Source organism: Triplophysa rosa, linkage group LG2, assembly GCF_024868665.1.
Source record: "Triplophysa rosa linkage group LG2, Trosa_1v2, whole genome shotgun sequence".
NCBI lineage: Eukaryota > Metazoa > Chordata > Actinopteri > Cypriniformes > Nemacheilidae > Triplophysa > Triplophysa rosa.
The window spans coordinates 7,355,266-7,370,414 of record NC_079891.1 but is presented as its reverse complement, the minus strand read 5'-3'; the positions used below and the strand labels follow the sequence as shown (position 1 = coordinate 7,370,414).

The 15,149-nt window shown below is 38.0% G+C and overlaps 1 protein-coding gene across 1 annotated transcript in view; it reads right to left on the bottom strand.

Moving 5' to 3' along the window:
- Window positions 1-15,112, bottom strand: part of camk4 (calcium/calmodulin-dependent protein kinase IV) — a 32,768-nt gene extending 17,656 nt beyond the window's left edge. Inside the window, exons 1-6 of the mRNA XM_057321010.1 lie at window positions 14,969-15,112; window positions 14,742-14,878; window positions 2,805-2,883; window positions 1,463-1,525; window positions 1,139-1,221; window positions 486-558 (exon numbers count right to left, since the gene is read on the bottom strand). Of these exons, the coding sequence (XP_057176993.1) occupies window positions 486-558; window positions 1,139-1,221; window positions 1,463-1,525; window positions 2,805-2,883; window positions 14,742-14,851 (408 nt within the window). The 5' untranslated portion in view covers window positions 14,852-14,878; window positions 14,969-15,112. The remainder of the gene's footprint in view (window positions 1-485; window positions 559-1,138; window positions 1,222-1,462; window positions 1,526-2,804; window positions 2,884-14,741; window positions 14,879-14,968) is intronic.
- Window positions 15,113-15,149: the final 37 nt, after the last annotated feature.

Sequence of the window (15,149 nt, the reverse complement as noted above, 5' to 3'; positions counted from 1 at the left end):
CAAGTTTGGTATAACATAAAGGTACATAACTTTGAGAAAATAACAAAATGATCTAACTAATCTGCTTATTTGTATTGAAGTCATTATTCATTACAAAAGGCTGTTCAAAAAAATGAACAATTAACTTTTATGAACAAGACCAAAGTATTAAAAGGACAGTTCCCTCTATTCCAAGCCTTTATGTCTTTCTTCTGCAGCACACAAAAGAAGACATTTTGAAGAATGTAACCAAACAACATTGGCCCTCGTTGACATCCAACGTGCAATCACAAAACCACTGCAACATTTCTCAAAACATCTCTTGTGTTCCACAGAAGAAAGAGAGTCAGGCTTTGAATACCGTGAGGGTAAATAAATGACGACAGAAAAATCATTTTTGGATGAATTTCCCTTTAAGCTTTCAAAAAGTTACAGTAGTAGCAGCAGTAAAAGCAAAAGACCAGACAAAGGAAACCATTTCAGCCAGAAACTGCAAAAAGACTTACCGAGACCGCCTCAAGCACTTGTTTAACCGCATCAGCCGCGTCTCTTTCACTGTAGTAGCCTTTCTCAACCACCCTGAAAGAGAGAAGGGACCATTTGGTCTCCAGTGAAACTGCATATTGAACGTAAAAGAAGCTCCCTTTTCCAATTTTCACTTCATTATTTTTCACCGTTAGCGTGAGTCAACTACACCTCAGTGCACAGTGAGAGATGAACAGAGACATTTCCATGGATTGTTCAAAAGAAAAGGCCTTTTTGAAAATGACTCATGCCGAGACAACTCAAATCAGGGAATGAGACAATCCTGAGTGAGTATAAAATACAGTGAATCACTGTAAAATCAGTAAGTTTTTACAGTTAAAAGTGTGCTTTTAATAAATCAGGCAGTGTGTTGTTTTGTTTAGTTTAGTTCATGCAGAGAGATACACTTGCTTTTTACTAAAACCAGACAGATTTGTACTTTTTAAGAAAATGCTGATTGCTTACCAGGTGGTGTAGGTGGTTTCAATGTGTTTCTGTGTGGTTGCTAAGCTGGCCCAACTCAAAGAGCCCCACCGTTTGACATTTTTTCATGACGCAAAGATATTGTTGTTTGCCAGGGTTTTGCGATAATCAGCCATTTTTTGCATGTAGCACTTCAGCCCCATAAACTGACCTGTCAAATAATTCTCCTCCGGTGACCAGTTCCAACACGAGGCTGATCTCCGCAGGCGTCTCAAAGATCTCTTTCAGTTTGATCTGACAGAGAACAGCATGCAAAAGGAGAACATTTCACTGGATGGATTTCTAAACGGTGAATGATCAATTATTGATAGTCCACTATGGGGCCACTTTAATGTCTGACAAACATTTGCATAACTAGACGATGCTATATCAAACACAGGCAGCATCCAAACAGCATATCCTACAGTAAAACGTGGAATATCATAAGTGCTATGGGACACAAAGGAGACAACTCATTTTTTCTCTTTAGACTTACTATATTTGGATGAGAGAGGCGCAGTAATACACCTATCTCCGTTCGTACAATCTTCTTGTCAACCTGTGAGAACAAACCGAGTTTGAACAAGGTGTACAATTATGAAGCCTTTACAATCAGTCCCAACGTGAAATAGCAATAAGGAAAAACTTAATTGAAACTTGAAAACTTAAAAGTATTACAGGGAAAAAGGTAAATCAAGCACCTCTTTACACATTTAAGACTTAAATAGATTACAGAAATTGTGTCATTTACACATTCTTACTCTAATGTGTCATGATTCTACCTCATCATGTCATGTCTTTCTTGGTCTAGTGGCAGGATCATGACGGAGCCTCATGTTTTTTTGTAGAGAGAGACATATTATTGTTGGTTCTGACATAACATGCGCTCTCTGGCCTCGTCTTTGGCCCCACCCCCTCATTTAGCTTCCCACCAGTGTTTCATTACTCACACCTGCCTATTGTTATTATCCCTTGTTAGTTCCCTTATATAATGCCCTTGTGTCTGCTGTCTTGTGCTGATTCGTTTTTGTTGCTATGTCTTGTTTGGTTAGCTTCGCTGCCGTGCAGTATCGTAATCCTTACTTGGTGTCTCGAAGCCTTGTATAGTCAAGCCTTGTCCTAGTCTTATGTAGATTTAGTTTTGCATCCTGACTCCTTGTTTTGCTCCCTTGTGGGAAGTTTTTGTTTTTGTCATTTACATTGTTCAGTTCTGTTTTCCCCATCGTGGGCCTTTTGTTTTGATCGTTACAGTTTTTTTAGTTTTTGCACATGACTGTTCTGCAATTGGGTTCTCTTTCCGGAACGTTCATGACACTAATGTAATGTTGTTCTAAACCTGTATAATTGTCTTTCTTTCCCATAAAATGTCCATAGTTTTATCCATACAATGAAAGTTCCACAGAATAAAAGTTTTTGAATGATTTTTTGGTGAAATGAAAAAAATATTTTTATTTATATTTTTTGTAAATGTTTTAACAGATTCAGTAGTTACTATAATAGCTTTATGGTTACTTTACAACTCAAGCGATAATATACTGTATCTTAACAACACAACATAATTGAATCACATATACATTAGTATACCCTGTATAAAGGAGCAAGACTGCACAAATGATGGAATGTTGTACACAGCAAGGTATGACTAGTACTGATCTGACAACAGTAATTACCCATCATGCATCAGAGCGACGTAGAGAAATAGAAGACAAGAGCAATGAGGTCTTTATGATCTTAGCACATGAAAAGAAAGTTCTGGCCAGAAACTCCTCTGGAAAACGGGGGAGAACAAAGACGAGATGACAGCCTGGCAACATGTGGAGAGAGATCAGCGCACTTACCGTTTTTTTCAGCATTTTCACAGCGTAGTGCTTCTGGGTGCCTTTTTGATGGCATCGAAACACCACTGATGTGGCTCCCCTGAAAGAGACAAAACAGCAAGTGACTCACTTGACCAGTTAGTTTTAGCCCATGAATTACAATGGCCCAATTATATCAAAATAGGGGAAAAAAATTAGACGGTAAAATTCCTTCTTACTCAAGCATTGATACACTACTTACAGCAAACTCCACTCACAGGAATTACTTTGTAAACCAGATAAGAACAGTTAAAATGTGGGCACAATTTATATTTTTTGCTCCAGTTTATTTGAAAAATTAATATTACAGTAATTTTATAAGCTACTGTTTGCTGGACACATCAACTTCCACTGAGAGTTCATTATTGTAAACAGGTTTTATTTACTTAAACAACTGGGTCAAGTTAACAACATTATCTGAGGTAATATTGTTTCAATTGTATTGACTCATTTATTTAAATGTTTTACCTCTAATAAGAAAACCTAAAATCTAACTCCTTGTGGTGGCATTCATTCTTCACTTCTTATAACTCCACAAGGACATAAACCAATCTGTGAACTCTAAAAAAGATCAAACTGTTTTTAATTATTGCTGTGGGTGGCAAGGCCGTCTGTCTTATTTAAACATACACTGATGTAATGTCACTAATGGCTTATACACCTGGGCCACAGAACCTCATTAATTACCTTCAGTTTACCTTCTTTATTACAGACCGCAGGCAACCCAGCACTAATCCTATTCTCTGCCTCATTTACAACATATACACAGCATAATAGCCCACTGGATTCTACCTTTCAAGCTATTTATATTACTATTACTGGTAATAATCTTGTAACTTAATATACACACATAATTAATGGTGATGTCACTAATATGATTGCATATATAAAACTCTTCCACTTTGTTTGTGGTACTTCTCAGTAACCACCTAACAATTCCCCTGCAACCACACAGCCTTGCTCTGACAACCACCACGAACACCCTAAACCGGGGCAATGAGTTTTGCATGAGCAGGCACCATTTTCTCTACTAGATCCAACACCTTTATATTTGATATATTCTCAAATATCCTAACCTCAGATTTCTCTGGCCCAAGACCAGTACGGTATGTTTGATCCAAGCAACAGCAGTTAAAAACCAGCATATCAGCTGGAAAGTGCCCAGTGTGCAAATTAATGAAATTTGGGTGGACAGCTTGGCTAATGCAACTAAAGAGGAAAGGCCACCCCAGTGGTATCTGGGCACTCATTAGGTGACCAGTGCCAGATCCAAACAGCTATACAACCCTGCTTCTTTCTCTATGCTAACCGTACCCTCCCACTGACAGAACATGTGAATAGACATCAGGCAAGGGCAGAAACCAGTTTATGACTCCAATCTGCTCCCTATGTCCAAAACCATTCATTTTATTAGCTTATACAGTATAAGCAAACAGTACATTTGATAGAATCCATACACCTGCCAACAAAGTAACATTGTGCGCAGAGCATCCTGCTTAGATCACCACTTTCTCTGTGTCTGTAGGCTATGTACAAGGCAGGGATATAAAGTAGAAAGTAATTGTACTTTATTACTTAAGTATTATACAACTAAAAATGGATAGACGGAAAGCATTTAGAAAGTATTCTATGGCCACATTCGTTACTTTCTTTAGTGAATCAGACAATTAGGCAATGCAGTGATTCAGTACAAATCGTATAAATGACCTACAATTTCTATATGCCATTTACGTCTCTCATTCTTAACCAGCAGTTGGGATCCATAACACTACATTTCAATTAATCATTACAAGTTAATAGAAGTCCAGCATGAAAGATTTGTAATGAGCTCTCTTAGCTTGCAGGGTGATGCATGACAGGAAATGGAATAGCTACCTTTACTTCCAAACCATCCGTCATAGACTGAAGTCTCAAAACACAAACATTTATTTAAAAAGAGGACACCAGATTTGTGTATCTAGAATATCACTGGGGATTAATAATTACATGTCAAAACGAAATGGCCTTCACAACCCATTTACTTTCGAATCTGTGAATTGCAATAGAATATTCTCGTTTCATTTTAATACTAACTCTCTATGTCATCATAACGCTTATTTATTGGTGGTAAAAACAAATCTGTTTCATGTCACGGATTGTGGAGTGGAGGGAGAACCCAAATGCAGGCAGACGGTGCTGAAGGGGTTAAACTAGACTTTATTTACACGAAACACAGAGAACAAAGGAAATACCCACGAGGGGGTGTCTGATAAGATAAACTAAAATACAAAAACTGTAAACCAAAAAATTCCCATGAGGGGGCAAAAACAAGAACTAGGATAATAAATAACACACAGACACACGGGACACACAGAGCAAGACAAGGCAGGAACTCGGGGAACAAAACCACGAAGCATATAAACGTACACATGAACCGCAGTACAAGCACATAGCACAATCCAACCGCACAGGACAAAGAGACATGAGGGCATTTTATAGGAAAGACAAACAAAGGGAGATAACGACGGACAGGTGAGGGTAACGAGACACGGAAGGGAAGCAATACAGGAGACGAGAGGGACGGGGCCAATGACGAGACACGAGAAAGCACATGAGATGTCAAAACATAAACAACTCATGGCTTTCTCACATAAAACCTAAGGGCTCTGTCCCGATCCTGCCACACGACTAGAAATTCAGAAACAAGAGGGCAGGACCGTGACAGTTTCATGTTTGCCTCTCCACATTCATTACCCATGCCAACAGAGAGCAGCAGATGCAAGCGTGTGAAGTTGTTGTCATAGCAACCAGGTACATTGCAAGCTGATCTGTCAACAAAATAACTTGCAAAGTTTTTCTTCTCAGCAAATGGTGCCAAAGACAACACCTGGAAGGATAATGCAGATATTTCATGAATATATGCAAATGTGCCTAACACTAGAAAACGTGACATTTATAAATGAGGAGGTCAGATGCAAAACCCTCTAAAAGCCACCTAAAAGCCATGAGATTACGATGTTAAAGGGGTCATGTGGCACGAATACGTGTTTTTCTGAGTTATAAGTTGCCCATGCATGTTTTAGACACGTAAAATTGCTAAAATTAAAGTGTCGGAACAAAAGATGCATTCTATCTAAAAGCGAATGCTCACCCCGACCTGCCTGAAACGCCTCGTGTAACCACACCCCCACAAATCCACGTCAGTTCGTGGTATGATTTGACTAAGACCGCCCAAATGTATATGCAAGTAAGGTGGGCGTACCTGTCAGTACAATTGCTTTGGAACCTGATGTTCCAAATATGGTAAGAGGCGTTACATTTCCGTCACACGCTTGCAGTATTCGACCAATCACTGCGCACTGGTTAACTGGCCCATCGTAGCACACCTCGCTTTTCAGCTTTGTAAAAAATCTGTGCGTTTCAGAGAGGCGGGGCAAAGAGGAGATACAAACATGCACGGTACGTGGAAAATACATCGTTTTTTAACCTTAAATCGTGTATACACACTGCATTACATCATCTAAAACAAACGATAATATTCATTTTAGCCGTGTCATATAACCCCTTTAAGTGAATGCACTCCACACATAGCATACGTTACTCAAATAATTTTGCTTCAAAACTCGCTAAATACCACACTTTGCTCCTTCTGAACTATCTGTTTTTGTAAATGTAGGAGATGAAAAATGCTCATTTAAACTAAAAGCCGGATTTAGAGCGTTTTGCATCTGAACTCTTCATATATTTTTTAAGTATTGCACAATGAGACACCCTGTGAAACCGGAACTATCCCCCAAGTAAACAGGATTGGAGAATTTATAAACTAGGATTATGTTAACCCCAGTGTAAAGAACTCAACATTTCATTTACGCTTTTTTACAAATCCTATTTTGAATTTTTTAGGGTGGTGAAATTTCTCTTTCAACAGTCAGAGTTTCATATAATAAACGATTAGCTGAGATCATAATAAATCATCTACTGATAATAAGTCACTCACTCTCTTTTAATGAACTCAACCTGCTTTTGGTTTGGCACTCAATCCTTGGAATGGGATGAAGAAGGGATTTCCATCTCATTACTTCCCAACTGGACTATTCAGCATTGTTTGATTAAAACTTGATTAAACTGAATAGATAAAATGGCTGTCCAGGAGCAAATTTCGGGGGAGATTTATTTCAGCTTTTACAGCAGCTCAACTGAAAATATAAGGTAATTGTGGTGGTCACCAATGGCACAAAATCTAGAGAAAAACAAATGTGTTTCACGGTAGACTTTTACATATCAGCATGATATTTGGTCTACATTGCAGCGGATTCATGGCAAGAACTAGAGAGGCTCTATGAGTGCCATGTAAACTAACCAGACGTGACATGAAGCAAGATCAGATACAACCTGGAGACTAACACAAATACACATACACTCAAAGGCCACTTAAATGTATTACATGTTTTTGAAACATAAACAATACTCTTAACTTTAACGATATGTTAAATGAAACATGCATATGACAACTAGTCATGAAACACACGAGAACCAATGAGATTTAAAGTTCACTTGGATTTCCATGAATAGAGCCTACTAACCCTAAACGTTCACCATGTTACTGAAAAAGATTACATGAACCGTTGTCATGCAGTAGAGAACGCTAGGTCCTAAAAGCTAACACGCTAACAGATGGGAGCCTTATGAACGCCAAACACAAGTCTTTGTCATAAAACTCCATTTAATTAATGTCCAAAGTCAACCAGTATTCATGATGATATTAATTTCTCATTATCAGTGGACACACAGTGGCAAAAATAAATGAATTCACCAGTTACAGCTAATCATAATGAAACAACCACATATGAATATAAAGAATAAAGGCCCTCAGGGGGCCTCTGAAACAAATCCATCCACATCCTATAGCCTACCATATCACCACATTTAAATTGTCAAATATGAGTGCCTTATTTGGCTCATTTACAAACCATAATAACATGTAGTAGTACAATTCGCACTTGGAACCGTGACATGCCCAGGCAACCAGCTCCAACTGAGAAAAACTTGCTCTATGTGATCATACAGAAGAGAGTGGGGCATTTTTTTACATTATAAGCAGGGATGGACTGGGACGTTAAATTGGCCCTGGCATTTTTGACCAGCTTCGGCCCTCCACCATTTGTGTCGATGGGGGATGTGCGAGTGGTAGGTTGTGCTGCTGTCATTGCGTTTCCTGCATACATGTCCGATTCGCAATTGCATTCACGTTCCGTGCACGGTTTCGGCGGGTGGGGCTTCCTGGGTCGCGGCTCGTGGGCTCTCCCTGTTCTTCGTGGACGTTGCTCGGTGGCTTTGGTCGGGGTCACTGAGTGCAGCTATGACACGTCAGAGGAGATCTGGCCCTCCCGGCTGAGCCTGGTTTCTCCCAAGGTTTTTTTTTCTCCATTATTCAGCATTGGAGTTTGGGTTCCTCGCCACAGCAGCGCAGTGCAGTGTTGGCTTGCTCACCGGGAGACTGCATTTATTTATTCATTTATTTATTAGATATTATTTATTATAATGATCTTGCTTGGTCTATAAACACCATGCACTGTGCTGTGTTTTACCTTTCTGTGTTTTTCTTATTTGCTCCTGTAAAGCTGCTTTGGAACAATGCACATTGTGAAAAGCGCTATATAAATAAAATTGAATTGAATTGAATTGAATATGCGCCCGATTCACGCTTCTAATCCGTCCATCTCTCCGGCCCATGCGTCCGTTTCGGCCCAAAAAGTGCATCGGCCCACCAGGAAAATGCCCGGTATGCCCGATTACCAGTCCAGCCCTAACTATAAGTGTGACATGCATTGTGTGGTTGTAAGTAACCAGGCAGGAAGCGGATCCACATGCAGCATACGGTTTTATTAGACAAAAAGACAAAGTACCAAATAACAAAAGAAACAAAGAAAAAAGGAACTAAAATAATCCAACTCACACCGAGCATAACCACTGGGAACACAATCAATCATTTAAGGACTGTTTTTTAATAGACAAAGGAAACACTGGGGTTTAAATACATAGAAACTAACAAGATAACAAGACAGACGTGGAGGAAATAATTAACACTAAAAACTACAAAGGACTACAAACATGGCACAGAACAGGAAGTAACAGAAAAGTAAAAAAAAAAACACGGACTGGGATCGTGACAGTGGTATAGTTTTTATTATTAAAAGCATAGACTAGTTCTCATCTTGGATTCTGTTTGGTCAGTAGAACATTAAAGCAACGTTAAAATAAACAATACAATAACAGACTGCTGTCACTTGTCATTTAGTGATTATAACTAAAAGCATGACTAATATTCTCCTGTATATGTTTTCTTACCATACGTACATTTTATTCACAGTATAGCAGAGCCTCCGCACCTTACTTATAGTTTACCTAGATTTTTTTATCATTTACTGCATGCACATGTCATTTTAAACCTGTTTGACACCTGTATGCAGAACACAAAAGAATATATTTTGAAGAGCGTTGGTAACCAGACAACACTGGACCCTATTGAATTCCATTGTATGGATGTGAAACTATTAAGAAATCTCTCTAAATATCTTTTGTGTTCTGCAGAAGAAAGAGTCATACAGATTTTGAATAACATGTGGGTGGATAATAATTATATACAACATGATTGTTATTTTTGGGTGAACTATCCCTTTAAATCACATCAAAATTAAATAACTGAAACTAAAACTCCATGTAAGTACAGCATGAGTATTTTTTGGTGATGATGCAGAAAATGAGAGGCAAATTATTTTATGCCAATGTTCTCTTGTTGTTACATGGATTCTATAACATTGTATAACCTACAAATATATATCCTATAATATGCATAATATACAAAATTAAGCCACCCAAATGTATAGGAAATTATACAACATGTGGTAATTGCAAAAACTCCTGTTTTGATGATTACCAAATTTTGCAAATACACTGAATATCGGTATCGGGCCCGATACTAAGCTCGTGTACTCGTACTCGTAAAAATGCACCGCTACCAAAGACCTATACCTCATGTGACGTAAGTGACAGAATGTTTTTTGTGAAATTTGCTTTGAAAGTTAGTGAAAACCACATGAAATTGTTTATTTTTCATAATGTGTTTAAGGTGGAGTTGTTTGTTATTAAGAAGATTTATTTTTATTGGTCTCGCTGTGTTGTGAAAAGGTACAGGCATCGGTATCGGCGAGTACCAGAATAAAAATATCGGTACTCGTACTCTGTATTTAAAAAATGGTATCGGTGCATCCCTACACTGCATTTGTGACACATTTCTTTCGTTTTCCCTATCGAGGAAAATTCTCCTCTTCTAGTTTCCTGCACGACAAACCACTCAAATGGATCATTTCTGAGCACTTTAATGCACAGCTGATTGAGCGAGTGTAGAAGTGTATGTTACACAAGCTGCTCCTGTTTCTGTCAGAGGTGGACGAAGTACACAACTTCCTTACTTGAGTGAAAGTACAGATACTACTGGTCAAATATTAGTCCACTACAAGTAAAAGTTGTAAAGACAGATTCTTACTTGAGTAAAAGTACATAAGTAAGTGCTTTTAAAAGTACTCAAGTATTAAAAGTAAATTTCCTTTATGTCAGTTGTGCATTGTTTTATTGTCGTATACCTTATGCCTCTGAAGCAACCTACTGAATACACCGAGTAGCTCACAGAATCAGTGGTATTAAAGGAGTAGTTCACTTCAAAATTTGCCCCCATTGACTTTCCATAGTCGTTTTTATTCCTACTATGGAAAGTCAATGGGGGCAAATTTTGCAGTGAGCAACTCCTTTAAGAGCTTTATATGTTTAGCGCATATATGTTTAGTTTAGATATAATCCTGTATGATCATTTAGCCTAATTATCCTCATTAGCCCCCTAGGCCTATATGTATTTATGAGCAGTGTTCTTTTATTTTGTATATTCCCTTTACCAGTTTTAGCAGCAATTTACAAGTAAGTAGTAAGGTTCTTGTAAATAGTAAAGTGTAGAAGCCATGTGTTTGTTGGATTTATTACCATTTGTATTACCATCATTTAACTACAAACATAAACTATAGCTAGTATAATAATGAATATAATGAAACTATGGTATGTTTAGTTGCTGTGGTTTTACTAAAGATTATTAATTGGAGTATGGTTCCTATATTTAGAAAATGGTAGATTTGTGGATACTGTGGTTTTAATGCAAATACCATCCCTGCTGAAAAAAAACAATGAATTTTTTAATTAGAATGAGATTTTTAAATTAAATTCCTCTTTGTAGTGTGTTTTGGGTTTTATTCCAATAGGATTTACCATCCCAGCAATAGAATCCATCACATACAAGTAGACAACATAGTATCCATAGTACAATTCCCATTTATAACCATTAAATCCATTACATTTTATGTTGTATTTTGGGCAGGGTTATATTGTTTGTATTTCAACAGGAATACTTCAACTATAGTTACTTCAGTAAAAACATCATTCATTTTCCAAATCGCTTTAAACGATATAACAGCAGATCAGAAGTTAACACGCACGTGTAGCTCAAGGTGTATGTGATGCTTATTTACCGTTTAGCCGTTATGCCGATCATTTTCATGACAATGTTTCAACGATCTTTGACTGATCGTAACCCACAGATGATTACACCACACTTTAACATGTGCCTTTTTCCTCTTTTAATGTTCTATTTGCCTTTTCAGAGCGCTATCAACGATGTAGCAGCGCCTACGTTTACATTAGTTTAGCGGGGAAGATCCCAGAGTTGCCAGATTTGCGTTAAAAAAATCTGCCAAATGGCCATTCAAAGCTTGCCGGAAAACCGCGAGCTTAGAAAAACTGAAATACTTGGCAACAGTAAAAGGTCCTGGCAGTTCGCAAGCCAGATAAATTGCGCACACAGGAAACCCCGCTGCATAGAAACCATTTTCTACTTTTGGACCTTTTTATAAATGTAGTGGAGTAAAAAGTATGATATTTGTCTTTCAAATGTAGTCAAGTTAAAGTACAAGTACTCAGAAAAAATAATACTCAAGTAAAGTACAGATACTCAAAAAGTGTACTTAAGTACAGTACTCAGGCAAATTTACTTCGTTACTGTCCACCTCTGGTTTCTGTTTTCTACTTTCTGAGCATTATATAATCACAGCGGAGACTGAGAGAAAGAGAGTGTGTGAGGGAGGAAGAGGAGCTCTCTGGGGAGTATGGTAGGCTTCATTACTCAGCTTGCTCTGCCTTCTTCAGGACCTGGGCGGTTTGCCTCTGGCCCCATTTACAAGAGTCTACTATCTATTTCCATGCGGTCTAAACAATACACCATGCAGCTATGAGCTGATAATATTAACAAATCAAGCTCTTAAGCCTTTAAAATTGTATTAATACTGTACTTTTCAAGTCTCTGGAGTATCTTGATCTAAGGTAAACATACAATTATAAGCGGTGCTAGCTAAGGCAAACATTGATATTAATAATGCTCAAACCTAGGGATTTGTTCAGATCGTTAACCGTATGAATTAAAACATGTCTACATGAATGATACCTCAAATTAAAGAGCTTTTTGGGGGAGGGGGTGCTGTTTTTAGGCTACATCTTACAACAAAACAGGTTAAGGAATCCCACAGACTTATATTAAAGAAAGACCCAAGCCATATCTAAACACCAGAATATCACAAAGGCAATTTTACTCGGGCCAACTATGCCAACTATACCAATAACTCCCTAGCAGCCACCACAGAACACCCTAGCAACCACATGGCAATGCCCTGGCAACCATGCATAACACCTTGGCATCACTGCAGCAAGTTTTCCACTCAGAAATGTAAAAATCTGGTTTTATTTACAATGTTTTGCCCAAGCGCTGACCATAAGTAATCACATCAACAAATATAATACACTCCTGTCAGCAAAGACGTATGTGAGTCATTTATTGCGAGATTCATTCGATTAACTGAATTTATGTTCCAGTGCCAAGAAATACAAATCACTCTGAACGAATGGCAAGGTTTATTTGTATTGTTTACTGCAGGCTGTACAAGCTCCATATGCAAGTGTTTCACTGCATGCGCAGGGTTTCCTTCCTCAAATTAGACACTGTGATTAAAATTGTTCAACATCAGCACAAAAAAAACCTCTGGAGCTTATTTCCATAACATCTCATAATTCTATAACGTCTCATAATTAGGCTGTGTTAATTTTCACCAAATGTTAAGGGAAAAACATGAACAAATTAAAATTCTACATCAACATTTTTTTGTCCGTTTAAAATGTTTAATATCTCTTTACTAAAGAATTCACATCTAGTAACCATTTATATGACTCGATTGCTTCTAAAAGCGAACCAACTGTCCATTCAATGTTGGACTATGGCCCAAGTCTTTGTGAGTGTCTAGAAAGTACAGCCTTTAACTGTAGCCTGTAACTCGGCTTGGCTGATATAGCAGTGTGAGGAAGCCATTGTACAGAGAGGCGAACAAATTTATGGACACTCAGCAACAATTCATGGCCCACCCATCACAGATCAATGAATGTTCCTCCTCCTACGTACATACTGCTCTGTGCTCTGTTCAGAGACGCTAAAACAACACAATCAAATTATAAAAGACACTTTGAGCAAAGACGCAATCTTAAACTTACTCTATTTTAAATTATTTTCCTATTCAGGTGGTTTCATTATGTGTAACATTTAAGGGCACAGGGAGATTATTATTAATACATTAACATTTTACATTGCAGTGTGAAGACCATGTTAGCCAACTCTAATCAATGTCTCAATTTACCTGAATTCACCCATATTTTCATATGTTGCAAAACTATTTGCCCTTTTTAATATTAACAAACAAACAAAGAAAAACAAAAAGAGAGTACTACAAGGCACAGATATGCTAAAACACTGCAGTGGTACTGTAATGGTATCAGACAGTAAAACCATGGCACTCTGACACTAACAAATAATACTATGATGTATTGTAAACACATATCATGTACCATGGTTTTACCAACAAATCTATCACTGTTCAATGCCAGAGTACATTTTTGTAAGTGAAAAATTGTGATCATTCAGTTTCATGGTACATAACCATCAATTAAGACAAATTTCTTTAAATCAATTTATTGTCAATTCTATGCATGCAGGATCCGACTGAACACTGTTTACCTTTAAGACAACCGATATGAAGTTTGTTTGATTTAATAATAGTCTGGTGACAAAGGAAACACCTTGGAGTCTGTCCTTTCCTGTTACACTTATTGCTTAGTGACAAATGACTAGGTGGTAACATAAACACTGCCTTAGTTTATCACTTGGGTTTAGACTATACACCCGGGAATCATATTATACATGATTTCAACTTTCCCTGTGACTGCTGTATAGAAATATTTCAAGAGACAGAAATGAACACATTTAGGAAAGAGGGGATAATGAGGAAAATGTGAAATATGAGGTTGGGAAAGATGAGGCTTTGTGATGGAATTAAAATAACCTAATGAATGCAACTCATTACAATGAAAATGAGTTTTATGGAGTGGGAACTAAACATGTTAAATACTGGGTGTCAGTTTTCACAGTTATGCAGTGTTAACTGCATTTGTCAGGCTCAACTATTCCACCACAAGTCAAGCAACTGAAAAGGAACAACCCAAATCCAACGTTTGACTGCATTATAGCTCAATCAAATCATTCAACTCCGTTACCAAAACGCAAAATGGCTTTGGTCCTTCATTCAAAGCAAATTTAAATTAATCGATAATTCCAAATCAATGTTGATTTCAAACTAGTTAGTGCAAATGTGCAACTCTGTTACTTGCAATGGCTATTCCCCTATTAGGGTTCCAAGCGGGGAATCCTGTTTTAAATAAACATGTGATTTCCCGAATCCCAAGCGCAGCTGTACCTGCATATTCAACCCTCAAAAGTCATCTGCATTCTGCACCTCCACTTACCGTCCCAATTCAGACTCCAGCTCATAGAAGTCCGCCAGAGTCTCTTTCTTGGATCCGTCGATCCAGTATTCCGGAGCGGTCCTGGAGGCGGGCATAGTCACTTTAAGCATCTCCAGCGCTTCTGTGCAGTATAAGATCTGTGCGGATAACACCACCACACAATGAAACGCAGAAAACACACACACACAGTAGGAATAAATCTGATTTTCGACAGAGTATAATAGTACCTTTAATGTATGTTGCCGAGATGCAATGAGTGGATGTGTAGAGTCACTGGATAGCGGTTGTCATGTCGCTGAGTCTAGCGAGTCTTCCACTGGGTCTTACTGTCGCCTATGTAGGGCGCTGTGTGTGTGTGTGTGTGCGTGCGTGCGTGCGTGTGTGTGTGATTTACCTGGATTCAATGGA